Source organism: Chelon labrosus (genome assembly GCF_963514085.1).
Source record: "Chelon labrosus genome assembly, chromosome: 9".
In the NCBI taxonomy this organism is placed as follows: domain Eukaryota; kingdom Metazoa; phylum Chordata; class Actinopteri; order Mugiliformes; family Mugilidae; genus Chelon; species Chelon labrosus.
This window is the reverse complement of record NC_140359.1, coordinates 26616486-26643261: the sequence shown is the minus strand read 5'-3', so window position 1 is coordinate 26643261 and position 26776 is coordinate 26616486. Positions and strand designations below refer to the sequence as shown.

The 26776-nt window shown below is 44.7% G+C and overlaps 1 protein-coding gene across 2 annotated transcripts in view; it reads right to left on the bottom strand.

Annotated features, from left to right (window-relative positions):
* The window catches only part of nos1 (nitric oxide synthase 1 (neuronal)), a gene marked incomplete at its 3' end in the record, with an annotated part of 42405 nt that extends 17967 nt beyond the window's left edge, over positions 1 to 24438 (bottom strand). For both annotated transcript variants that reach the window (XM_084551676.1, XM_084551677.1), the window contains exons 1-10: positions 24044 to 24438; positions 20158 to 20940; positions 17563 to 17665; positions 13756 to 13893; positions 5405 to 5550; positions 4373 to 4535; positions 4124 to 4215; positions 1756 to 1897; positions 1536 to 1675; positions 426 to 600 (exon numbers count right to left, since the gene is read on the bottom strand). In XM_084551676.1, the coding sequence (XP_084407802.1) occupies positions 426 to 600; positions 1536 to 1675; positions 1756 to 1897; positions 4124 to 4215; positions 4373 to 4535; positions 5405 to 5550; positions 13756 to 13893; positions 17563 to 17665; positions 20158 to 20879 (1821 nt within the window). In that variant the 5' untranslated portion in view covers positions 20880 to 20940; positions 24044 to 24438. The remainder of the gene's footprint in view (positions 1 to 425; positions 601 to 1535; positions 1676 to 1755; positions 1898 to 4123; positions 4216 to 4372; positions 4536 to 5404; positions 5551 to 13755; positions 13894 to 17562; positions 17666 to 20157; positions 20941 to 24043) is intronic.
* Between the last annotated feature and the right edge of the window lie 2338 nt (positions 24439 to 26776).

Sequence of the window (26776 nt, the reverse complement as noted above, 5' to 3'; positions counted from 1 at the left end):
TGTGCCCTGAAGTGCTCTTCATAATTGGACCACTCTGGTCTAAAAATTTTCAGCTGGGGAAACCCTCTCTTACACTTGTTGGCAGAGTTTTACTCGATGCTCAAAAGGAATCTGAAGATTTAGTCGCTAGATGTTGCAAGAACTGCATGAAACTCCACCGAGCCCTCCAGATTTATCAAGAAACACATATTTTGGTGCGATATCAAATGTTTATCTTAAGAGTCAGTGCACAGAGGATTAATTTGAGGGTTGCTAATCAGCTTTTTCCCCAGAGTGCACAATTAAAAAGAAGAATGGCACTCTGATTGGATCGTTTGGTGACACAACACATGCTCTTCTCTGCTCAAGGCTTCGGTCAATCTGTGCCTCCAGTTCTTCCCCTCCCAGTGGAGCATGACACTGTATTTTCTGGCACGACAAACTACCTCCAGAATGTTGTAGCGCGAGCTGTCACAGAAGTCCCTCACGCCAATCTCTGTGCCCATGTACCAGCCACTGAAGGGGCAGCCGGTGAACTCCAGACCGCCGACCTCCAGCAGCATGTTGGAAACCGCCGGGAGGCCGTACCACTTCAGATTCAGGTCCTTGAACCAGTCATACCTGCGCAGAGCAAACCATAGGGAATCATAGATTGTAGCTATTATAGAAAATTTAATCATTACGTTCCGCAGTCGGGTCACATTATTAGCTCCATTGCCACATTTGCACATTTTAGGTTACCCCTGAGGCACATAATGTATAAAAGGAGTGCAGCCAAAACAGACATTAACACAAATAAAACCACTTGACTGCTGTTCAGTGCTGGGCAGAATAAGCTGGACCCCAATCTACGCCCCCACCACCACCCTCGCTCTTGCAGCCTCTAGGGGGACTGATAACGTCGCTCTCCTCTCGGTGTATTATCTGCAGAGCCGGGTCTAATCTCGTGTAATGACGAGGCGCCGTTGGTGGCCGCGGCCTGTGCCAAGCTGCTGCCGGAGCCGAGGGCCCGGCTGATGCAGGGTATGGAGCACGATGTGCCAGTTTTGGGGGAGATCTGGCAGGGAAGATGCGTGCGTCGAGGGATCGTGAAATGTTCTATGCGGCGCGTAGCAATGTGGCAATAGCTTGGTGAGCATCCGTGTGTGTGTGTGTGTGTGTATGTGTGAAAGCAAGCGGTAATACCCACTTCTTTTGCTGTGATTATGCATATTCCGGTGCTGCATCTGCTTAAAACCTCAAGGGCGTTATGGGTTTTGTACTGTGGCTACCAACACCGTTAAAAAGTTTTCATAAGGATAAAGAAACAAGGTTGAAATCTCACTAACAAGCCCCATGGTTACCACAAAAGCTGGCATAGCAACAGATAAAGCAAGGCTAACTGTGGTTTCTGGGAATAATCAGCACAGCTGACATAACTCAAGTTCTTGGATTTAAAGCACCCCGTTGTTTAACAAGTGTTGTCAAGATGAGCTTTGATATATATTTTTTTATGCTTTGCTCAGCCCTTCTGCACATTTATTCATGCCGAAGAGAAAAAAAAAGGCGCCACTCACTTCGGGTGCGTGATCGGCACCTCCAGGATGAGGTCTTCGGGAATCTCGAACAGCTCGGGGTCATTCCCGTTGGCTTGCAGCAGGAGAGGCAGGACGTCAAAACGACCCTTCGGAGCTTTCCATCCGAGCTGCATGCAGATCTAAGAGACCAAAGGCAACGTGTGAGCCGAGCGCATGCAGGCCTCGAACCGATCTGAAAATACCGCTCCGTCATGCGTACCTCTGTGAATTCGACGTTGGCGGGATCTCCCACGATCTGCCCGTCAGGCTGCTTGTAGCCTGCGTAACGAATCAACTGAGAGTTCCACACTCGAAAGTCATGTTTGCCATCTGTCCTCTGAGGAAATATGGTGATGGCCGACCTGAGAACAACACAACAACAAAACAAAGTACGTCAGTAATTTGCAGGCAACAATAAACATAATTTCCAGATTTGAGATTAATACCGTCTTTAGTGATAGTCTCGTATGTGGAAATAACATTAACAAGACTACATTGGACGCCTCAGCTGCAGATATGTCTCAGATCAATTGCATAATGGTGTCTGTACACACTGGTTATTAAGCTCAACAGAGGATTAGATGATACACATTTGTAGATTAATCAATAGGATTGATTAAAGAAGTCCGGCACCGTCCATGTAATCCTACCAGTGCCATTTTAATTATGTTGATGTCAAAGGACTCATAGCAGTGTCAAAGGTACCTTTGACGGGATCCACATCTCTGTGGTGTTTTAATGCCATGACCGGGTAGAAGTGTTAATGCTGCTAAGCCGGTTGTAAGTCGCTAAGGCGGGGGGGAGGAGTGCAAAGCAGCTGGTGTGAATCTGGGCCAGTGGTGCAAACTGTCTACATGAGAATCAACTAGTCTGGACAGTCAGACTGTTTACGAGGAAAACTGTGCTATTCTGGGCAACAACGGATGTAGTAACAGAACAGCAGCCAACAAGGCTTTGAAATTAAGCTACAGAGGAAGTGGCCGAAACTGCAGTTCCTTGAATGGCCACTTGAGGCTGGCTCTAAAAGTGAGCAGCAGAAATAAACCACAGACTGTATAGAATGTATAAAGATGAATGGTGGAACGGCTCCTCAATAGTGAGGCCAAAGCAAGTAGAGCTCCCCCTGGTGTCTGGCTGCAGTATAGGTCATAAGCTCCACCCCCTCCATGTTAGTGGGCGGGTACTTGGGTCGAACTAAAACACTAAAATACACATCAAATAAATTTTTTCAATGATGTTTTTTGTTATTTCGGAACAGGTGGAGGTAGAGCAGAGCGTAGTATTAATAAAAACACGAGCGAGTCTGGAGGACGTGTGGGCGGGGCATCGATATCGCAGCTCCTCTTGGCTCCGCCCTCGGACCGTACTGATCAGACTCTGGCTCCAAACTCGCAAGATGGCACCGCCCGTATCCCCGGGAAAACAGTCAGTTTGGCCAATGCAAGGAAGTGGCAACTTGCTTGAGTTTATATTTTCAGAAAAGAGTTGCAGGCAATCTGGGCCAAAAATCCATCCATTACTTTCTGCAGAACTGGATTATTTAAACCCATATAACTGCACTCCTGACGACTATTTAAGGACCGAGAACCATTAATTGATTAAATGTATCACAACAGAAGTATTACCAACATGCAAAAAATGAAAAAAAATAAACATCTGACGGGATTTTCTTTTTTTTTTTTAATTTGTTCTCATTAATTATGCATGACTGATCGCTTCATCACTGCAATGCATTACTAAACGGTTTATAAATTCATTAGTTACGGCTGATGAACTCCTTTTAAAAGGTGTCTTAAGAGGAAAAAGATGAAAGATTACGTTATTCAGCAGTGCCCCGTGTGAACTGTGTCAGCTACAACCATGTTGACATAGTTTTATATTAGAATCATTTAGGCAACACAAATATTTACTGCACTGCAAGACCAACTTCATTTTCCCAGAATTTTGTGTTTGGCAGCCGTTTCCTTGCAGCATGTTTACATTTCAGGCCTAATCTTTTTCATAATATGGTGATTTTGACTAAACAATTCCAAAACTGTTGCACCATGTTGCAATAGCACTGTATTTCATTTTTTTTTTTTTTATATATATATATATGTGTTTGTGTTGAAGCGAGCCAGACTGAGAGAGCCGCGGTCCCCGTGTTGCGCTGGCTCTTCTCAACATGTGTATCCGAGCTGTCTTCCCAAGGCCAGGCTAAGTGTGGTAATGAGTCAGAAGCTATCCATCATCCGAGAAGTAAATATGAGGTGTCACATGTGATTAGGACTTGGCAGAAAGTGAGTGAGCGAGTGCTGTGCAGGTCTGACAAATGGCTGCTTGTTAGCGAGGTCTGCCGCCTCGCCAGCAGGGCAACGATTGGTGCCGAGACACTGACGGATGGATAGACAGGCAGCAGATAGTGTCAGATACAGCATTAAGAGACGGAGTGCACGGTGACAGATGGAACAGCGGGTCAAGTCAGGGTACTCCGAGATGGAGAGGGGTGATGAGAGCGACAGACGGAGAGAGGAACAAGTGTAGCTGCAAAGAATGAAAGCAGAGGAAAGAACAGACAACCAGAATGTATGCGTGTGGGTTCTTTTTACCTTAGGTTGCCTTTGTTGGTGGCATACTTGATGTGGTTACAGATGTAGTTGTACATTCCGTGGGCTGTTGTGCAGTCTCTGGCATCGAAAACCTGCGAAGCAAACATGGGGAAAAGCAAATGACTGAGACAGGAGTCGAACTTCGTGCCTCGGACGGTGCGAGAAAAGTGAAAATGTCAAAAGAGATGCATCCGTCTCCCTTGACAACTTTCTTCAACAACCTCAAAAAGCCGACGCGCTGAACGCTACCTGTAGCTTGGACCACTGGATTCTTCCCACACAGCGGGCGGCGTTCCTCCAGGCGTGCTTGGCTCCGTAAATCAGTTCAGTGTCTTTCAGCTGATAAGTTCCCGTGGTCTCGATGTCCTTGGTCACCTCCTCCAGCCTGTCCTCGTGAGCCTTAGAGCCATATCTGCAATGTAGGACAGGTCCACAGGCCCAATACAGTAAGACGACCTGGGATCTCTTTTCAGTTCCACGGACAAATGTGGACAAGCGTATACACAAACAATAATAATCAACTGCAGAAATTTAGAAAAACGGAAGTAAGTGCATCTCTAAATAAAGTAAAGTGTTTATTTTTGACGTTGCAACAACCATGAAGGTTTAAGCAATAAAAAAAACAAGTGCTGCAGCTAGTTTTCATCCAACTTGGGGAATTAATAATGAATCCAGTCTTCAAGTGCAAGAAACTGCAGTTCTTCTAACGGCCACTTGAGGCCGGCACCAAAAGCAAGATCCCCAGTGTTAAAATGGCAAACATTAGAGTAGACATGAACATGAACAGGCTTAATTTGCATTAATGTGCAGGAGGGAGGTCATTTCTTTTCTTGCACTGTAAGCTATTACAGCGACTAGCTGTCGGCTTTAACGCCACCTGCCCGCCTCAGCTCCACTCACGCTCCACCTCTTTGACCATTTTTGAATTAGCTGGAAGCTAGTCAGAGTCAGATACTGCCAAGATGGTGACTGCCAGAGCCACCAGACTGATCTTCTCAAGCTTATGTGCGACATCACGGAGAGTTCATGCTCCACACAGACACTCTAGTATCACAATTAGATACTAGAGTGACTTTCTAGTATCTAATTGAGTGACTTTCTCCCCTTGAATGTCAAAGGAGGAACATCTTTCAAGATAAAATCATTTTAAATGTGTCAGTGCATCTATTCATTATCCATTTAGAACCTTTGAATGTAAACCACTAGCAAAAACATGAGCTACACAAGCTAATAAAGGCAACCGGGCTAATGCTAATTAGCACATCTTGCAGGTTCACTGGCCTTTTGATGGAGGTGTAGTACTGGTCGATGAAGTCGGTGGCCAGCGTAAGGAGCTCATCTTTGGTTCTGACCTCGTCCGGCTTGCGGACGTTCTGGTTGGGCATCATCACGGAGCCGATGCACACGTTTTCGGTGCAGATCGGCATCTGAAAAAGACGAATGAGATGAGAGATGAAGGACGGTACAACTCTAATGTGTCAGCAATAGAGTTATCAGCACAACTCACTTCTCACTTGAAATGAGTGATGCTAACAGCCCACTAGTCGAGGATTAAATCATTTTGGCCGGGCACACGAAACATAAAGGGGGCATTTATTAGCTTCAGTAAATGTTTTCAGCATCTCTTTGTTGTGCGAAAGCAAAATGAGCTCTGCCTTCATTCATTCTTTCTTTGCTTGGGTTTTAAATTTTTCACAAACGCTTCTTTTCTAATCTTTTACAGCAAACAAAAACATTGCTCTGAAATTGGATCTTTTACCTTATTGCAGGCAAATGGATGCAAGAAAAAGAGGCTGCATTTACAGCCGAACGGTGGCATTTAGATTGTACACCATCATAAAGGCACACGTTTTCATATCAACTGAACTCTCAGGGAGCAAAACACAGGAAAAAAAAGTGTAGATTGTCAACTTATTTCAGTCTCTGCACTTACGTTTATGGTTTTGCATCCTTCACATTCTGTTATTTTCTTGGCAATCAACTGAAGCATCCTTAGCATAGGCATACATAGTTTGCATCATCTGTATATCTTTCACGTTTTCTTTTAACTGGCTTCATCTTTTCCTGATATAAAAACAAACTCAAGGAAGCCTTAAATCATCCTTTATGCAAATTGAATAATTTAAAAATCATATTTTAACGTCTAACGTGTGAAGCAGAATGAGTCGCCTGCACCTCTTCTGCTGTTTTCACTCTAGAATTGCAGTATTTGCAATGCTTGTTCTTAATGCATCTTACATTTAATATTTTATTCTATTCGTATTCGACGCTATCTCCTTGCAACTGCAACCTACAGTTGAGGCCGAAATTATTAGCCCCCCTATGGAAATTTGATTCTTTTGAAAATATTTCCCAAGTGCTGTTAAACAGAGCAAAGAATTTTTAACACACGTCTTTCAAACATCTGCCTTTAATTTTGGATGCTTACATTATTTTACTTTCCACACAGAAATTAAATTATTTCACAAAAACCAAAAATTACCAGGGTCAAAATTATTAGCCCCCCTGATGATAATAGTCGTTGTTTAACCTTTTTGCTGGATAACAGCCTGTAGTTGTTTGTTGTAGTTTTAAACAAGTCCCTGACATGTCTCCTGAGGAATACCAGCCCATTCTTCTTTGGCAAATCTCTGAAGCTCTTCCAGATTTGATGGCATTCTGGCATGGAACTTGGTCTTTAGTTCACCCCACAGATTTTCTGCAGGATTCAAGTCAGGGCTTTGTGCAGGCTATTCAATAACATTCACTTTGGTTTTCTGGAGGAAAGTTCTTCACCAGGAGTGACGTGTGTTTTGGGTCGTTGTCGTGTTGGAAGACAAAGCGATGACCCAGACCCAGTTTTGCTGCTGACTGCTTGACATTTTCTTTTAAAATCTTCACATATCCTTCTTTCTTCATGATTCCTTCCACCTTGACCAGATTCCCAGTTCCAGATGCACTAAAGCATCCCCACAGGATAATACTCCTTCCACCGTGTTTCACTGTGGGGATGGTGTTCTGTGGGTTATACGCCTCACCCTTCTTTCTCCAAACATAAGCAATGTCTCTGTGGCCAAAGAGCTCTCGTTTTGTCTCATCTGACCAAAGGACATGCTTCCAGTATGCATCATCTTTGTCCAGGTTGTCCTTAGCATACTTCAGTCTGCCTTTAAGGTCTCTTCTGCAGAAGTGGAGTTTTTCTTGGTCTGCAACCTCGCAGTCCATTCCTGTGCAGAACTCCAGTGATTGTCTTCTTTGAGACTACAATTCCCGACATGGCTAAGTCATTCCCTAGTGTCTTGACGGTTGTTCTGGGGTCTTTAGACACATCTTTCTTTCCAGGGTCATGGAAATACTTCGCTTCCTACCTCTGCCAGGCTTGTTCCGTACAATGTGGCTCTCTTTTAATTTCTTGATGATGCTTCTCACTCCACTTCTTGACACTTGGAAACGCTGTGATAACTTTGTGTATCCTTCTCCTGCTTTGTGAGCATCAATAATTCTCTTTCGCAAGTCTAAACTGATTTCTTTTGTTTTTGGCATGATGCTTCCTCAAGTGCCAGCCAAAACCCTTACTGGAGGATTTATACTGTGTGTAAATTGGGAGATAACTCTTAATTTTAACTTGATTTTACAAGCTTTGAGCATTACAAAGTCAAAGCACATCATTGCACAACAGTGGTTTGTGCTATGGCTAAATAAAATGGTCAGTTCTTAAGGGGGCTAATAATATTGACCGTGGTATTTTTTTATTTTTTTGAACAATTCTGTTATTGTGTGCAAATTGAAGTAATTTATGCTTTCTAAAGAAAACTAGTATGTTTAGAAATGCTATGTTGAAAATTCCATGCTCTACTAAAAAAGCACTTGGGAAAATTTTGAAAAAGATTTGAATTTCATAGGGGGGCTAATAATTTCGGCCTCAACTGTAACTATTTCCATGAAGGACTGACAAAGTAGGACCAAGAACCATTCTGATGATTACTTTTGTGCATAAATGTCATCAAATTAATATAAATATTGTCAATTTTTCACCATTAACCCAAAATAAAAGACATTAATAAAGCATTTCATCATCCAAAACCAACAGACTTAAATCACATCCAGTGGAAGTGAAAGATTTTCAAGTTATTTCATAACATGCTCCAGTTCCAGTTAATTCATTTTTTTTTTTTTTTTTTTTTGTGGTCTCGGACTCATCAACGGATACAGGGATTATAGCCGTTGCGTTTTCTTTCACTATATCACTCACACATGGCTGGCACGCGTGTTAATGAATGAGTAAGTGAGTGAGTCATGGATTGGTATCCTTCCATTAAGCAGAGACAGGAAGACCGAGAGAAGGGGGAGGGAAGACAAAAAAAATAAAAAATAAAAAATGAAAATAAAAGGAATTGCTCATAGCTCAGGGCATCCTTCTGTGGTCAGTTTAATATGATCAGAGTTGAAGTCGGCTGTCACTTTGGTTCGCCTTCACCAGCTCAGAGCGGGAAACGGGAGAGTGAGCGAGAGGAAACGACGGAGACGATGGCGCGGGCGGGCGTGCGGTCGGGGAGGAAATTTGACGATGACCCCAGAGGTGCTAAAATTGGCTCGTTACACTGAACCGCCCACTTGCACTGTCCAAACACTCAGACGCGGACCGGCAGCGTGTCCAAAAAAAAAAAAAGAAAAAGAAAAAATCCAATCCAAATCCGTTGAGGAAGACAACAAACATCTTCACAGTCGATCCAAACAGAGAAAAAAAAATAAAAGTGAGAAAGGAAATCGAGTGAGAACCGAGAAATTCAGAAATAACAGGATAATTGCGAAGAAGGAAACAAAGCAGACGAGCAAGAACGACAAAGATGAGGCATGAAAACAACAAAACAAGAAGAGTAAGAGGTGACGGAGTAAAAGGGGGTTAGGGGAAAATGGATGAGTAAAGCGGGGAGTGTTAAAAATAAAACAAAGGAATCACTCGTGCTCCAGCACGTCCGCTCATCATACTGCTCTGGGCATTCATGCCAGCCAGCTGTCCCTTTGGAAAAAGACGGATCATCCTTGAATACAGCGGCGTCTGCGACATATAATAAATCTGAAGATGCCATTACGAGCCATTCATTGGGATGCACGCAACGGTCTGTCCGATAAGTCACCGAAGCAATTAGGGTGCCGTTTGCTGTTTACGAATGGCCGCGGCGTTTTGGGGGCTGAATGCTCAAGCAGCGGAGCTCACCTTGCGCTTGGTAGGATGGCTTACTAACGAGGAGGAGAAACTTTGGCTGCATGCTAAAGTTGGGGAGAATATATACAGAGAGAGCAGCTGTGCAATGAGCAGGAAAAGTGCAGCAAATAAATACTTCTGGTAATCAAGTCGTTGCATGTAGCTGGTTTACCCTTGAACTAAGTTTTTGCAAAAGATCTGAGACCTTGGGCAGGACAGGCAGCACTTCTCTTTGGTCTTCAAGTAGATCTTCAAAGCTTTCAGGTGTGTTTTCTGGATCATTATGAGTCAATTTTGTGCAGGCATCCAACTCCAGAGTCATCATCCCATCTCCTGTTAACCTCCTCATATACACTCATCCTTCTATTACTGGAAGAAGTCCACTGCAACTCGGATTCCTCAGTAAATAGGACTTTCTTTTTTTTCTTCCCAGTCATCCACCGTGAAATGTCACCATGTCTTCATCCGCCCCAAGCATTAGTCTCGGTTTCCCCCAATTGAGAGCCGGTTTAGAGGCGCTACTCGTCCTCTGAAACTCCACCAGACGGCCTTCTTCGGACACAACCTCTGAGCCTCGTGTTCTTTATTTAGCAAATTCTCGGTCTCAGCGAACAAAACTTGATGTATTGAGCCTATGATGGTGTGACGGCTGTTCTTTATTCTGCAGGAAGATGCTCTCTGCACTGGCCCTCTTAAAACCCTTCAGTCTATTTATGATTACAGTCTAAGAAAGCTGCTCTTTTATTAGAATAATTTAACTTCTTACACTTTTACTAAGTTCTGATGCCACTTTTGTTTCTGCACAATGCTGCAAGTTCATTTACTTGAACCGAGCTTGACCACATCATCAAATTTGCTTTGTTTTGCTGTCCAATAAATAACGCATAATCTGAACAAAACCATTCTTTCTCCATTTCTTCTTTTGCTTAATTACCTTACTTATAATTCTTAAGCATCTGCAGCAGTGAGGACAGGCCCTAACAACGTCTTCTTCAGGAGCACCGTCACGCTTTCACAGGTCAAATCATTTCTTACAGTGCCGCCGTCAGGTGGAATCTGCAGCGGAATTTGTTAATCTTTTATTTGTAATATAATGGGGCTCATTGGGTTAACTTTTTTTTTTTTAAATCCATTCAATTCTTCCGTGTTTCTCTGAGACAGGTGATGGATGAAAAGCTTTGTCGAGTAAGTCATGTTACAGGTTCACCGACGCATCAGACGTCCCGGATAAAAATACCCACTTAATGTCACATGTTTTATTTCCTCAGCACCTCTTTTCTAAAAACACAGAGTCATTACATGACCATGTGAGTCACTGTGCGACCATGTGAGCTGTCCCCTTACTGTATGTCCGTGACATGATTTTTTTTTTTCCTCCTTTCTTCACCGTTTCATAAGCTTCACCCAGATTTACCCAACACCCCCACTTCCCCGGCTAAGTAGTAACGAGCTGAATCACCGACAGTTCAGGCGAGCTCTCTCTAATGTCTGAACGGTTAGCGAGAAGCAGGGGAAAGGCACGCCACGCTGCGCTATTATTCTTCAATCTACTTGACTTGCAAATGATGTGTTGGCACGTCTGCGGGCTAGATGTTTGCCCAGTCAACCGAGACGCTGGATTTGAGGCTCGTCACCTCCTACGAGATGCTGCTGAAGTAACAGATACGATAGCGGTCGCCTCGTTGGTTGGCGTACAGTAGGAAAGCGTTGCAGGGCTGCGGCTTCATTAGAAGAACTCGCAGGATGTGCATCTGCAACGCATCTGTCTGCGACTGAAGTTTATGACATGACGTGTGAGGTGACCTGTGACCATGTGATGAGAAGGACATATCACAACTCTGTGTGCACTTCTTGGTTTTAACTAATCAGAACATTGCTGCTCTACACTTTTGACTCAATTAGACTTAGTTTTGAACCTTTGGTGGTCGTCTGTGCGTCTTATTCCAGTGTTTTGAATTGTTGAAATGTTATACTAATAATAATAATAATAATACATTTTATTTATAGGCGCCTTTCACGACACTCAAGGTCACCGTACAAATTGTTTAAAATAAAACACAATTCAATACACGAAATAGTTAAAATAAAACACAATTAAAGTACACACAAGCATAATATAGAACATAAAGTTACATACAAATGACAGATAGAATGGGAGATAGAAGTGAGACTATGGAATGGAGTAGGCCTGTCTGAATAAATAAGTTTTGAGCTGAGATTTGAAGGTGGTGACTGAGTCTGAAGTTTTTAAGTGTTCCGGGAGGGCGTTCCACAGGCAGGGGGCTGAATGGGAGAAAGCTCTGAACCCCATGGTGGTCAAGCGAGCAGGTGGGATGGTGAGTTGTTGTGATGAGGATGACCTAAGAGTGCGGGCAGGAATGTTTATTTGGAGCAGGTTAGTGAGGTAGTGAGGGGCGAGGTTGTTTAATGCCTTGAAGGTGAGAAGTAGGACTTTGTAGATGATACGGAATTTGACAGGAAGCCAGTGGAGTTGCTGCAGGACCGGTGTTATGTGACTTATGGAGGGGGTTCTAGTGATGATTCGTGCGGCGTAGTTTTGAACCAGCTGTAGCTTATGGATGGATTTGTCAGGTAAACCAAATAAAAGGGAGTTGCAATAGTCCAGACGGGACGTGACCAGGCTATGGACAAGAGTGGCAGTATTTTCAGGTGAGAGGGATGGGCGGAGACGGGAGATATTGCGTAGGTGAAAATAGGCTGAACGGGTGATGTTGTTAATATGAGAATGGAAAGAAAGAGTGGTGTCAAGGATGACACCCAGACTCTTAACCTGGGGAGAGGGGGAGACTGGGGAATTGTCAATTTGAATAGAGAAGCTGTTTATATTAGATAGGGTGGTTTCGGTGCCAATGAGAAGAATTTCAGTTTTACTACTGTTGAGTTTAAGGAAGTTGGTGGAGAACCAGGTTCTGATTTCCTGAATACAGTCCGAGAGGTAAGTGGGTGGAAAGGTGGAGCTGGGTTTGGTGGACAAGTAGAGCTGGGTGTCATCCACATAACAATGGAAATTAATATTATACCTATGAAATATCTGGCCAAGGGGAATGAGGTAGATGATGAATAAAAGAGGACCAAGAACAGAGCCTTGGGGAACACCAGAGAAAGGGGGGGATGGGCGGGATGTAAATGTTTTTAACTGAATGAACTGAGTGCGGCCAGAGAGGTATGAGATGAACCAATTGAGAGGTGTGTCAGAGATACCAATGGAGGCTAGTCTATGGATGAGAATGGAGTGGGAGATTGTGTCAAATGCTGCGGTTAGATCAAGGAGAATGAGAATTGAAAGGAGTCCTGAATCAGCAGCCATAAGGAGGTCATTGGTGATTTTTAACAGAGCTGTTTCTGTGTTGTGTAAAGGGCGAAAACCAGATTGAAATTGTTCATATAGGTTATTGTCAGAGAGGTGGGCATGGACCTGGGATGCAACTGTTTTTTCAAGAACTTTAGATAAAAAGGGCAGATTGGAGATAGGACGGAGGTTACTGAAATTGTTGGGGTCTGCACCAGGTTTCTTGAGTACAGGGGTGACTTAGAAAGTTAGAAAATGTAGAGGAAATAGTTTGGGCAGGTGGGAGGGGTGAGGTGTGTGTGCTGTGAGCTAGCTGTTGGTGGATAGTGTCAATCTTTGTGTTAAAAAATTCCATAATGATGTTGCAGTAATCAGTTGAGTAGAAGTGAGGGGGAAGAGAGTCCGGGGGTTGTAGAGTTTTGTTAACCAAACAAAATATACATGACTAAAACAAAATAAACTTCCATATAACTTCCGTCTCTTTTTTTGCCGATTCTAACTTCCAAAGATCTTTCCTAAGGACAACTACCACATGCTAAAGCAAGAAAACAATCAGTACGTCAATAAATACATAACAGACAATAGAAATCCATTTGTAATGCAATGTAACATACCCGTCCTGTAATAAATTCTTATTGTTCAACTCTATGTTTGCAGTATCTGGTCTTGCAAGGACATTTTTTGGTATAACGTCTCTAAAATTATGAATTTTAACCAAAATCATCAACAGAAAGTTATTCTTTCCAGCGGCACAATCAGTCTGTAGAGTTGTTTTCTGATAGTCGGAGAAAAGAAATGATTAGCAGATCAATCAGTTATGCAAATAACAATAATTACTTCAGCTGGCAAACAGCTGAAGTAGCCGCAACAGGATTTTAAACTCTTTGTTCCACCCCCTTGCAGACTGGGGCTGTTGCATTGCATTACAGTTGCATCATACAGGTGTTACAGCCTCCCCGGTCACTTGGTGCCTTAGCAGACCTAATCATTTTAAACTCTGTGAGAGGTGTCAGGGACGTGAGGAAACAATTGCACCCCACAGCCTTCATCGTGACAACGAAATCTCTCTTTGCAGCAGCGGTGGCGGCAGAGCGCTTTATCCAGCTATTAATTGGTACCCGTTTCTTTATGCCTTACCTTGCCGGAGCTGTGGTGGAGTGTGTCGCTGTAGACGGTGCCAGTCTCCCAGTTCCTGATCTTTATAAAGCGGGGGCATTTGGAAGGGCTGCCATTCTGCAGTGACTTAATGGGCGAGGTTCTGCCCTTTGCCGGAGGCTTGAAAGAGCAGACAAACAGACAGACAGACATTCACACATGAGTCATTACTTCATGCCATTGTACTGTATCTGGCTAAGAGGTTCTGACCTCTGCAAGACTTCTGGTGCAGGCAGGATAAGTTGTTTATGACTAGGGATCATACTAAGGTAAGCTTAAAGGTGTTGCAGTCCTCCCACTGCCAGGAAATGGAGCTGAGTGCTAAGAGTGGACGTTGGCAGGTGAATTGAGATAAAAATAACACGAAAAATACCTGGAAGTGTTTCAGCTGGCTCTGTAAGTAAGCGAACTCCAGCTCTTTATTCTCAAGGAAAATTGGTTCTTCATTGTGATCAAGTTGCTCTCACAGAGACTTTGCAAAGCCCTTGCATTCTTCTTACTTCATGTCTGTTTTATTTTCCACTCCAGGATGAAGGCAATCAGCGTTCGGCTCGCTGGGTTTTCCAATACCCGACGCCATTGACCGATGAATGGGTGCAATTTAACCCCAAAGCCAGGGGCAGTGAGTGATTGCCAAAGATCAGGGTAATCAATGGGCACACATTGGAAGCTCTTTCATCATATCCCACCGCATTGTTAATCATACAAACGGAGCAGCTCCTGAACAACAGTGACACAATCATCGCGCCGGCTAGGGAGATGAATACCGACGGTGTTGACGCCGGGGGAACCCTCATTCCGTGCCCTCTCAGACTGCAGAGAGGGACGAGGATGTTTGAATTGAAAGTGATTTTATACGCGCAAAGAACAAACGGCCGCGCGCTCACGGCCCAACGGCGGTAAACTCCCACTGCGCGGCTCAGATATGACACATGGTTATCACCGGGGTGGACAGGAAGGGAGATCATTGTACCGTAAAGTGACTCTCTGTCAAATAAGAGGACAAAAGAAGAAAATGTGATGAGGAGAACGACGGCTGTGCGACATAAAAACAGGCTTTTTCTTTTTTTTGCTTGCTGACCCGAAGATAGGTTTGGTATTTACATTTAAGAACTTTCTTATTAATGCCACGGGGAGATTTCAGAGAATCCTTTTCATATGAAAACTGTAAATGTCAGTAGTTTTTTTATTATTGTTATTATGACTCCTGTACTAATCTTAAATATCGAAATGACAGAAGAAAAATATGTTTCCCTGAAAAAGTTTTCTCAAGGGTGAGGTACTGAATTACATTTTTAAAGATCTGTGCGAGTGAGTAATGGGTACGGAGCGCTATCATCAGTATCATCTCGCGGACCTTTTTGCTAAATATGAATGTATTTTTTGAGGCAAAGCATTGAAAGCTGTGGGATTTTTGAAGCACCGGACAGATTTACTAACTCAGGACAGCTAATTTTTAGTTTTTCCAAAACCAAAAAAAAGGGATAAATGGTTTAAGCCGCGTTTTTATTCTCTCTTATGTAAATTCCAGGTTGTTACGTATAGAATCAAGCGGCTTACTTCAGATTAGTATCTTGTAGGGATGCATATAATAATAAAAAATGCAACTTAATTATTTAAAAAAAATAAAAAAGCCTGATCTTTGACTAGAACATCCAAAGAAAGTCAATCGTGGATAATACTCGTTGGATTTAGGGGAAGTTTAAATGAAAAAAAGTCGTCCGGAAACTGCATTTTCATCCGACCCACGGAGCTAATTAGCCATTTGCCTTCAGCTGATAAAAATCTGCCGGTAACAGCTGCTATGTCAGCCCACAAAACTGTCAGTATGACCAGTGGCTTTTATTTATTTTTTTGACGTTTAAAAATCTGGGTGGCAGATCTGCCGTCGAACTCCTGTGGCTTAGGATAAGATCAGATGCGAGAGTAGATGAAAAATAGTCTTTGACTACAACAGGGGAGTCTATGAGGCCATTCACCGGTGCACGTTTCACATTTCCAGTCTGTTTAAATGGCCCAGTCCTCCCCCATGCTGTGCCTATTACCGAGAGATGCTGAACCACACACACACACACACACTTCCACCCCGCATCCATCCCGTCATGCATCCTCAGCGTCAGGATTAAGGTATGGCTTCTGCGACGGAAGGGAGGATCCGTGGTGCTAGAAAGGAAGACGACTGAAGCTAATCTGATGAAGATAATTTCATAATGGGGCGTAATCACCAAAGTCTCTCTGGCAAATGCGGTTACGCGGTAAAAAGTTTCCCATCCAGGCGTCAATTAAAACTTCTGATGGAAAATTGAGATGATGAGCGCTAGACAGGGGGTAGATGGGAAAAGAGAAGCGGCTGGAAATGAGACTGACAGCCGGATAAATCCAAGGAGATGTCGTTCATTAAATATTTATATGGTTTAGTCATGATTTCGACGACAAGGCGATTTCTGGTATGACAATTGACACCTTATTCAGCGATGATTAAACCGTAGCGTGTGGCGGGAGTCGGGGTAAAGGAGGCACATAAAGAGTCATCTTTTCTGCTTCCAGCAGATCATCAAAGGTGGTGTTCTCCAGAACTCACTCGCTGGGGGAATCTGACAGAACATTCTGCCACCTTTCCTTTGCAATAGGCTTATTTAACATTAAATTATGCAGGAGCAGAAGCTCAAGCGGAAGGCGCAGGGACAATCCTTCAACGAAGTGAGAAAACCAATTCGCAGGCCATCGATGTGTCCCTAGAAATTCCTCTGCACGGTACATTTTCATACATCGGGATCATTCTACTTGTGTGTTGTTTTTGTTTTTTAATGACCTTGGCGTCTGACTTGAGTCTGTCGAATTAAACACTTAGCAGTGAGCCATCAACGTCAGCATCACTGTCTAACAAAACGCCTGCAGGGAAACTTCTTGCTGCATGAGTCAGTGCACATGCAAATACTGGACGCGCACTTATTCCAGCTCCCGAACACACACACACACACACACAAGGCGTTCTGGGTCTAGGCAAGTACAACACAACAAGGAAAGACATACGGCTTCTTACCACTTCATACATGCATGCATATTAACTGCCATCCATATGCATCATCCATATCCCCCCTCTCTCTCTCTAACACTCTCACACACGTATTCTCACAAGCATCCACATTAACACTCTCTTCTCTGCAGGTCTGAGAGGCTGGATCAATTTAAGAGGGCCCACATTTGATGGAGAGAGACGGATCAGCAGCTGCACGCATTCATTAGGCCTCCTGGAATCATTTCGCCCCATCCGGTGCCATTGACGGGGGGCTCGAGCGACGTCAGAAGTGGGTGGATAACGCGGACCATGTGCAGATTGCGACACTTTCTCCCCCCCTCTCGTCACAGACACTCAGACCTGCGACCAGACTCTTGTGTGTGGAAGGCATAAGCTGGATTTAACGCAGCGCCAGCTTGCTGCCGGAAGGATCTAAAGCCTAGGTGATAGGATCTTAAGCAAAGGCTTCATTACTATTTGCAAAGGAGCAGCAACACAGATGTGCGTGCTCGGTTTCTAAAAGCATGGAGCGGGGCCAGTAGTGTGGATTATTGTACAAAGCTAAAGAGTCAGCTAGGTTAAGGCAGCCATGGACGCACATGCATTATACAGCTGCAGAGATCAACTGGGCAAGCCTGCTCAGGAACACTTGCGCACACACACAGAATAAAAAAATATATATATATATTGATCCAGCAGAGTAAGGAGGGACAAACGTATGCTTACACATGATCTCTTCAAATTATTTTGGAGGGTTGAGTATCTGTTACCTTGTCGGAGTCGCCGTTGTTGAGCACCACCGGCATGTTTTCCAGCATTCTGTCATTATCTGGCTCCAGCTGAGGGGACGTGCCATTTCCCACGCCGAGGTCCCTAGAAATCATGCACAATTTTCAGTCAGGTGTGTGTGAACTCGCATCTGGCGCAGAGACTTTCATTTGAGTTTAGAGCCTCAGCCAAAGCATGCGCACACACTCACACAAACACACACAAACGCAGACAAGTAAAACAAGCCTCCTCGCTTCCTTTTTCCTTTTTGGTTTGCAAATATAGACTTGTACATTTTCCAAAACGCCGTTAAATGTGGAAACAATTTCTAAAAGCCCTGCGCGCCCACAGATGGATTTCTATGTTTCTAAGACACAGTGCACATGGTTCAGTGCTGCAGAGGGACTACTTAGACCCAAGTCAATCCAGCTAACTTCATAGAATTAAGTGTGCAAGTGTGTTTACACTGCAATTATTCTCTGAGTTATTTGTTTGAGCTTTGTGTCAAAAATGTGTTGGTTATGACTGTAGTTTACCACTCCGATGCAGGCACATCTTGAAGGTTTATTCCCCCCTGCAAATCAGCGGTCCTAAATATATTTTTACCGGCTCCTATTCCCTCCTATAAGTGTGTGTTTAGTCTGCTGAGAAAGTCTTTATTTAAACAGACGCGCGGTTGTGTAACAGCGGATCAAACCGGCCGACGCCATTCCCGTCGTTCTTGGAATAACTCACGTTACTACACAAACAGCTGCCACTCATCCCGCAAAGATAAAAAAGAACAAGACGTGAACAGTGAGAGATCTCACTCCGAGCTGTAACTATATAATCCTGGGAGACTGAATGAGAGAGAGAGAGAGAGAGGTGGGGGTGGGGGTGGTGGTGGGGTGGGGGAGATCCCTGTGCAGCCGCTGTGGTAAACCACACGAGAGACATGAATAAACACGGCGGACTCATCCCCTCGTGATTTCAAGTTTGCGTTCCTCCAATCGAGGACGCCCACACACATTTCGCCTCCTACCATCTTTCACACTCAGCCCTTCCGCCCTGCCTACCCCCCTCCGTGAGCACGTGCCCATGCTAATTGTAAATCCTCACAGGCCTCCTTTCTCCGTTTCACACTCCCTGTCACACCGCATCTCTCCGGTTTGCCGCAATTTACGAGAGCGCGTTCATCCCCGCAAACTGGGAGGTGGAGTTCAAACGTGCAGAAACGACGACGGACGAGGGAAGTTGCGTGTGTCATTTGTCGTTAGCTCCGACGTGGAGCGTCTGCTGTGTCGTGAAACTGTAACCGCTTCTCCGCTGAAAACAGGTCACATCTGTTATAAAGCAATTTTCTATTCCCGGCCAATACTCATCAAGACATCATTTGTAAGACGTTACTGCAAAAAAATTGCCCCCGAGACAACAAATATTATCGACTATTCTCCTCGCAGTAGTTTTCCTCCATATAAAGCACAAGATAAAATTAAGTTAGGCGACTCTTTGCCTGCGCTAAACAAATGTCAGCATGTTTTTAGATCATTTATTCCTTCAAACGTATTTAAAACTCCATTCCTAGAAATACTGGCGGGCCCCTATTAGGTGAAGCCATTTCAGCGACGACTTCGCCGTTCAGTGCACGTGTCTCCCATGAAAGCAATGGATCACTCAAACGGCGTCCCCAAAAGAGAATACGATGCGCATGGTTTGGTCAGGAGTGAGATATCGATCCGAGGGGAACGCAGCCTCAATCTGATTTCAATTGGTCGTGGGAGCACAACGGCACATAACCGAGACCCCGATAGCAGCAGCGCACTGTGAAGCAGAGCAGAGGATTAAATATAGGCTCCGACTGAGAAGCGGGCCCGGGCTGAACACCTAAACAAACTTCGGGCGATCTAGGGGCAACATCTGCGAGCGTTCCTCATTAAATGTGGAATTTGAGTCGAGTGCAGAATCGCTTCTCAGCTACCGTCTTGCCGCTGCGTCTGACCTCTACACCCAAGAGGGAAGAAGTTTGGCTTGTGAGCTGATAGACAACTTCAAACTTTCTGTTGCATATTGCTAATTGGGATCTACGTTGTCACATTACAACATTTAACGCCAAATTGCCTAAAATCCGTCCTCAAATCAATGCAGGTTGTAATTAATCTCAGGCTAAAGCAGTGCCTTAATAGCATGACACAAACCGAACTGTTTACCTGCAGAAAAGCAGCTGGTTGCAGAAGAATGGCAACTGCATTGCTCATGACAAACGCTGCTAGCAATGTGACTTTAAGTGAGGTCTGCTGGAGGCCATTATGCAGACAGTAATTACTTGGCAGTGTACATTGAGTCATGTTAGGTGAACGGGAGAACGTCTCTAATAAGTAACGGAACACGGACGCGTCAGGGACGTTCAGAGACTACACGCTGGCACACTGGATACGGAGACTTTCACTCACAGGACCAGGTACAAGTTCTTGCGTCAGGCAATAAGCGCCTTCATGAAGAGCCCTTGACCTTAATCTAATTCTGTCCGGGCTCTAACTGCCACCTGCACTGTGCAAGGAACGGAGGACAAAGACACTTTAACCGAGGGATCAATAAAGTAGTATCACATCACAAATTACCAGGCCACTTGAATCTCGGCGTCCCTTCTCCCAGCATTTCTCTGGCCCTCTCCATTGATCTCCCTCTTGCTGTTTTTGATGAGGCGCAGAACCGGCTCGATCTCCTTCAGCAGCTCGTTGTTATCCTCCAGCCCGTTGCACAGGAGAGCGCCGCGGCCCCCGTCCCTCATCAGCAGGGGGTCCTGGCCCTGCACGCCTCCCCTCTGCAGGAGGGACTGGGTGATTGACGGCGAGGACAGGTTCTCGATGGCCCTGAGCTGGGGCTCCTTGTTGACCTGCTGCTGCTGCCCGGGGCTGTACGCGCTGAGAGGGGACCACTGCTCGTAGGACTTTGAGGGCGGGAAGGCGGGGCGCGTGACCCTCACTGTGCGCTGGCGGCCATCTCCAGACAAGGTGGTCTCCAGGTGGGTGGTGAAGCCCTCGGGCCCGCGGAGAATCAGGACGGCGTGGCTCTCCGGCAGCACATTCTTCAGCGTCTCCAGGGCCCGCTCATATGACAGGTCCACCAGGGGCTTGTTGTTGACAGCCAACACGATGTCGCCCACCTGCACCAGGCCGCACTCCTCCGCCGCTCCGCCTCGGATGAGGTCGGACACGATGACGGGCGGCTTGGACACCCTCTGCTTCACCAGGAAGCCCAGACCACCGACCTTCCTCTTGAAAAGGCGAACCGAGATGATGTTGGGCTGCAGCTGGCACACTGTGGGCTCCGACTCCTGCATGGCGCCTGTGTGCGATCGGGTGTGCTTGCGTGCTCGTGTACGTGCGTCCTCAGGGATGTTTCTGCAAAGCGACAGCAGGAGAAAGGGGAAATGGAAGTTCTATTAGTTTTGGAGGAAATTACCTAGACTGCGTGATTTGTTTACAGCGTGTTGATTCGCCATCAGTCAGAGAGGATATAGGAGTCATTAAAGCAGGGTGTTTTCAGAAGGTAATGTTACACAGATCATTAAGTCCCGTTGAGCTACAGATGCGAAACAGTGTCGTGAACATGGAAAACGTATTATCCAGCTCGTCGGATCTGCTCGTAGCCCTGTGATCCTGCGTACGTCGCCGCGGCCAAATGTTGCGCCGGACCTAAATATCTGAAAGGCAGATATGAACCGTGGAATAAATGTAACCGTCAAGCTACATTTATTCCACTTTATTTCAAGTCTTCCACATTTAATTAACAGCCGTGGTCATAAACCTTTCACAGATAACAACAGAAAACATGTGGTCATGTCTTTTAAATGTGACAATCTGTAATCTACCCAACAGTTAAGCAGTTAACATGCGAATGACATAAACTACAGTACCATCACTGACTGGGGCTTCAGTACAGGCAGTAACTGACAAAGGTTACATTAATTATGATTATTATTTCTTATATTTGTTGTTTGACCAAGCCTGCTCCCAGTAGACCACACACACACTGAACAATATCAATGCAACCTTAACGTATGTAATATCTGTGCAATATTTTAGGTTTATTATCTTTATTTCTCTAATTTGTACTTATTTAATGTTTACTGTGTTATCTCCCGTGCACCATCCTTAAACTGTCTGCTGCTGCAACATTGCACATTTCCTCACTGTGTGATAAATAAGAGATTCTCTTATCAGTCAGATTTTTGTTTTACAAGAAGAGAACAAAGTATTGTTTTTGCCTTCTCGGTATTTCCAGACAGCTTTCGATATCTTGTCTGGTCTGAGGGAGAGAGCAGCCGTTGAGCTAGACCCGTTCCCCTGCTTGGAGCAGACACTGATTATTGCAAGTTGCAGTCAGATGAAACGCCAACACGTCACGATGAAGTGTCTGCGCGTCATCTTTTATGAATGCAAAGCCCGTTTGCACGTCGATCTCTTCGCTCATGCAGCGCAGCTTGCAGCTAAAGCTGCTTGACCTGCACGCTTCAGTGTACACGCACTTAAAATGAACTTCACGCACCAAACAAACGATTAAAATAACTCCAGCTTTGCCTGCGCCACACGCTCCAGCAAGGCGCTTTGCTCCTTTTGAGGGGAAAGCCACTACGAGCGTGTTAGTTGCTCTTTGAAATCGTTGCATCTGGCTGCGTGGGTGGCAGAAAATAAATAAATAAGTGTTTTAAATGCACAAAGTGATGCTGCTCTCCGCGTCCTCCTTTGCAGTCGTTACAGGAGTGCATGCAACTCTGCGCATAGCAGGAATATTTCAGCACAAAGGTCAGCGCTCTGCCTTCGCAGCATCTGGGTGCTGAACGCTGCCTCTCTCCGCGCTCCTGTTTTCACCATTTCAGCTCTTGCGCAGCGGTTCAGACAGCGTCTCTGGCCTCTATTGTCAGGATTCCAGTTTGCAAACTTCATAAAAAATTTGCTCATTTAGCCTCTCACCACACTGGCCACAAGTAAAAGTCTCACAGTTCAACCGCATCCACTGAAACTTTGCGTTATCAGTGGAGTCCCACAGCGACGGGGTCAGGCGCTCTGCTCGTTTCTCTAGGGAAATACTAGCACCCGTTCATAAATGTTGGCTGAACTCTCCTGGGGCGCAGGAATAACTTATATAGGCGGCCCTTTAATCCTCACTCTTTGTAGCTGCACCCTACCAAGATAAGAAATTGCCAATGACGGATGTGGAAATTGGTAGAAATGTGCACTGAATACGAAGATTATATGAGGATTTAAAAAAAAAAATGCAAAAGTGTCTGACGGTTGAGTGAGGCAATATTGATCAGAGGTCGGATTGTTTACCACGTGGTGAGAGCATATAATCAAAATGGATGTTTCACAAACAAAAAGAGCAAATATAGAAGATATCAGACAATCATGTGCACGTTAACAAATCTGCTCTCAATTTGATCAGCAACAATTCTGCAGCCTTATTATGGTTACAAGGAAATGCTTGTAGCTATTAGTTATTGATGAGGTTTGCCTTTTTCTAACCTTAATTTCATGTGGCTTGTAATTTACAGTCACATGTTTATGGTTTTTATATGTGCGTCCACATGACGGTTTCCCTGTGTAGGTACTTTTTGTGGCCTTTCTCACGCATGGAGCCTGCGGAACAGGCTGCAAAAACAGCTTAATAATCGGACGGCATGTATCATTATCAACTGCTTGGACCCCTGTTTTTGAACTTGGATGCTGCACGACACGCAAACACTGCACCGAGGATGCGTTTAGTTATTTTGGATGCTGCCATCGACGAGAATGCAACAGCAACAAAACGGTGTCAAAGTTTCAAATCCGCCCCCGCACTATACCACCACCACAACAAACTAAACAAAATAAATAAATAACAGCCGCAGATTTCTCCAAAATCTGCCTGGATGTGAGAACAAGAATTCCCTCCCCCTCCGATTTCTGTTGTCAAGAGAAGTCCAAGCGCAGGACTGCGCGTTGCTACCAAAGAAGAGCAATTACTAACATTTTCTATTAAAAAAATAAAAGACTACAGAAAGAAATGCTACAGGAAAATATCACTGCATTTCTCTAAAAACGGCGTCTACTTTAAAAAAACACATTTAGCATTAAACAAAAAAAAATGTAAGGACAAGTATGTCTATCATTTGATTTCCCTTTGCACCGCTCTCCGCACCAGCATCAGTGCAATCGACAAAAATGCACAAGATGTTCTCACCGACCGCGGTGTGTTTTCTCTTTCAGCAACAAGTTCTGTCGACACCTTCTCAGGCAGACACAACAACCACGGACAAGGCTGCAACTCCAAGTTGTTGTTTTTTTAGTTTTTTTTTGTGACAGAAATAAACAGGGTTGCTTGTTCAGTTTTCAACGCTTAATCTCAAGCTCTGCATCCTCAAGCACCAGCGGAATGCGCAGCCCGTTTCCCCCCACAAACCAAATAAATTAAAGGGAGCACGGTGGATTTAAAAAAACAAAACAAAAAAAAACACCAACTCACCCCTGAGAACAAGGTCGCTCTCACAACGACCTGCAGCTGCAGTGAACTTGGGCTAAAACTCCTGCGCTCCCCGCGTCTCTTTCCTCTCAGCAGCGGCTGCACAGCTCTTGCATCCAAAAAACTACGTCTCCAACTCGCGTCGGCGCGCTTTGCCTCTTCAGATACGAGGCATGCTTGTGCCTTTTCATCGCACCGGAGCGCCTTATAAACACGGAGCAACGGGAGACACTGTGACGCGCTGGGAGAGAGCCGTGCGCGGCCACTTAGATGGATTGTAGGTGGGTTTCAGTTATCTCGGGTATCGTCATCACTCAGCATGCAACACCCGACTCTCTTTGCATTCCACACGCTTCCCGGAGCGTGCGGTAGGCCTTCACGGGGAGGCAGGCAGAAAAGGGCAAGGTGTATGTTATCTTTTGGGGCTTATGAACAAACTCTCGTTGCTGGTGAATGCAGGTCTTTGTTTAAATCTGTCCCCCACCCCACTTAACAGGTCTCCTTTCGTGACAAAACGGACTTCTGAGCGGCTAAAGCCCGACTTGCTGGTCGAGTTATGCCGTGGAAAGAAATCCAAATACTCGTTCCTCAGAAAGAAAGTGCCTTGAAACGTGAACCATCCATCAAACTGTCAGTTCATATTAGAAGTTAGCCCTCATCTAGCCGAAAGAAAATCCCACTGAAAATCAAATCAATTTAAAAAAAAGATGAAGTCAATTCTAAATAAAACCAGCCTATGGTAAAAGCATCACTCAGTTTATCCAGAGTTTACATTTACAATGTTTTTTCTTTTCTTGCATCAGGTGACCCTTTGCAAGTAATTATATGGAGAATCCAATAAAAGGAGTAAAGTACTCTTTAATGGTACTGTTAAACAGCTCAGTCTGTTCTGATGTGCTGTGTGCACAAACAAGGAAAACCTCACGTAGAGCAGTTTCATCAGACATTTTAGAAACAGGAAACAAAGTGGACCACAGAGTTGCGTTCAGAAGGCCCCTGAAGCCCAAACCTGACAATTAACCGGTGAATCATAGAAGAAATTAAGAAAAAAAAATAAAACCCTCTTCTCAAACTTTTCCGTTTGACGTCAAAAAGTTATGCAAATGTTCTAACGAGGTGATCCGTGTGTTTCTGTGTGTGCTTAGAGAGTGAGAGAGGACCAGTTTCACATGTCACATGTCAGGCCGCAGTGAAATTGATCGGAGCAACGGGCGTTTCCTCAGACTCTGAATCGTTGGTCATGTTAGTTCTGAGGAGTTCACACGGAGTTTCTGCTTAAACAAAAAATATGTACAGTGAAGGTTCTCAGTCATCCAGGTCATGATATATCTAAAAAAGGTTAAAAAAGGCAACTGGACTTGTAGAGTTTATTGAGAAGACATTTCACCACTCATCTGAGTAGATTCTTCAGTTCTAGGGGACTGGTGGGAAGTCTGAGGTTTAATCTCCTACTGGAAACGTCTTCTCAAAAAACTCTACAAGTCCAGTTGCCTTTTTTTAAACCTTTTTTGGATGTGTACAATGTGGACGTTTTGTCTCGAAGCTCCAGTCAGATGCCATTAAGACATAAAGATTAAAAGTCTGCCAGCAACAAACTGCGTGTGGATAACGTGACGGGAACATGGCAATGATGGAACTTTCGCAGATGTTCCAAACAGATCGGACGTCTGCCGCTTGTTTTCGTCTCTCGCCACGGAAGCTTCGACGACAAAGTGGTGCCGTGCCTCATGAGCACGACGGCCTCTCGGCTGAATTTGACTCACGGCAAATCAGTTGAGTGCAAAGCAATATTTCTGGCAATTCCACTCAGTTTATAAAAGTAAAAATGTGCAAATAAACAGAAGGAGGCTTAATCACAGAGGACGCATGTAGCGACTGATGCAGACACTCGGCCTATTCCAGTAATCAAACACTTGACATCATGGTTACAGAACACCTTATGGGTCACCCAGCCTCACTCTTTACGCAGTCACCAAGTATATATATATCTCTGTGCAAACTCCCCACCACTGTGTCTACCCCCAATTTGGTTTCCAAGTGATAACAAATGATGTCGCTCTAGACATTAAAACCCTGCTTCTCTGCATGGGGCCCGCAAAGTGAGAATTATTTTCCCCAGCGGTTCTTAAGGTTCTCCCGAGAATAGAAGCAAAATAATTACCCTGTTTATCATAACGGGCTGGAAGAGACACTTGTAGAGTGGTCCTCAGCCGGTAACTTTCAGATGAGACACACACACGGACATCTGGGCAGTTAAGGTGACGGGAAAAGGATGAGACATGTGGCATTACTAGGTTTTCTGGATTATGTGTTCCGATCAATGTCACATCTGCTTTTTAAGAGAACTAACTTAAGCGGTTACACCTTTGGCTCTTAAACTAGCTGTCCTGGTTGTTCTGGATCGGACGAGCTCGACATCATGGAGGAAGTAATTTTTTTTCTCCACTTCCTTGTGCTTCATTTGGCTCACCCACAACAGTATTACCACTGACAGGAGAATGTAATTAATTGCCATTTGCACAGGTACAAGAAAGCACAGGTGCGTTGGAACTCCTGTGCGAAGTTCCCCGGGCCAGCCTTTTTTATAAAAATGTAAAAGGTAAACATTCTTAATAGCAGCAGAGAAGAGGAGGTGGTTGATTGTGGTGATGAAAATAATAGTTCTCTGTATAGCAGAGACCCAGAGAGGGTGGGTTGAGGTAGTTGACAGTTGACAGAGACAGTCTACAGAGACAA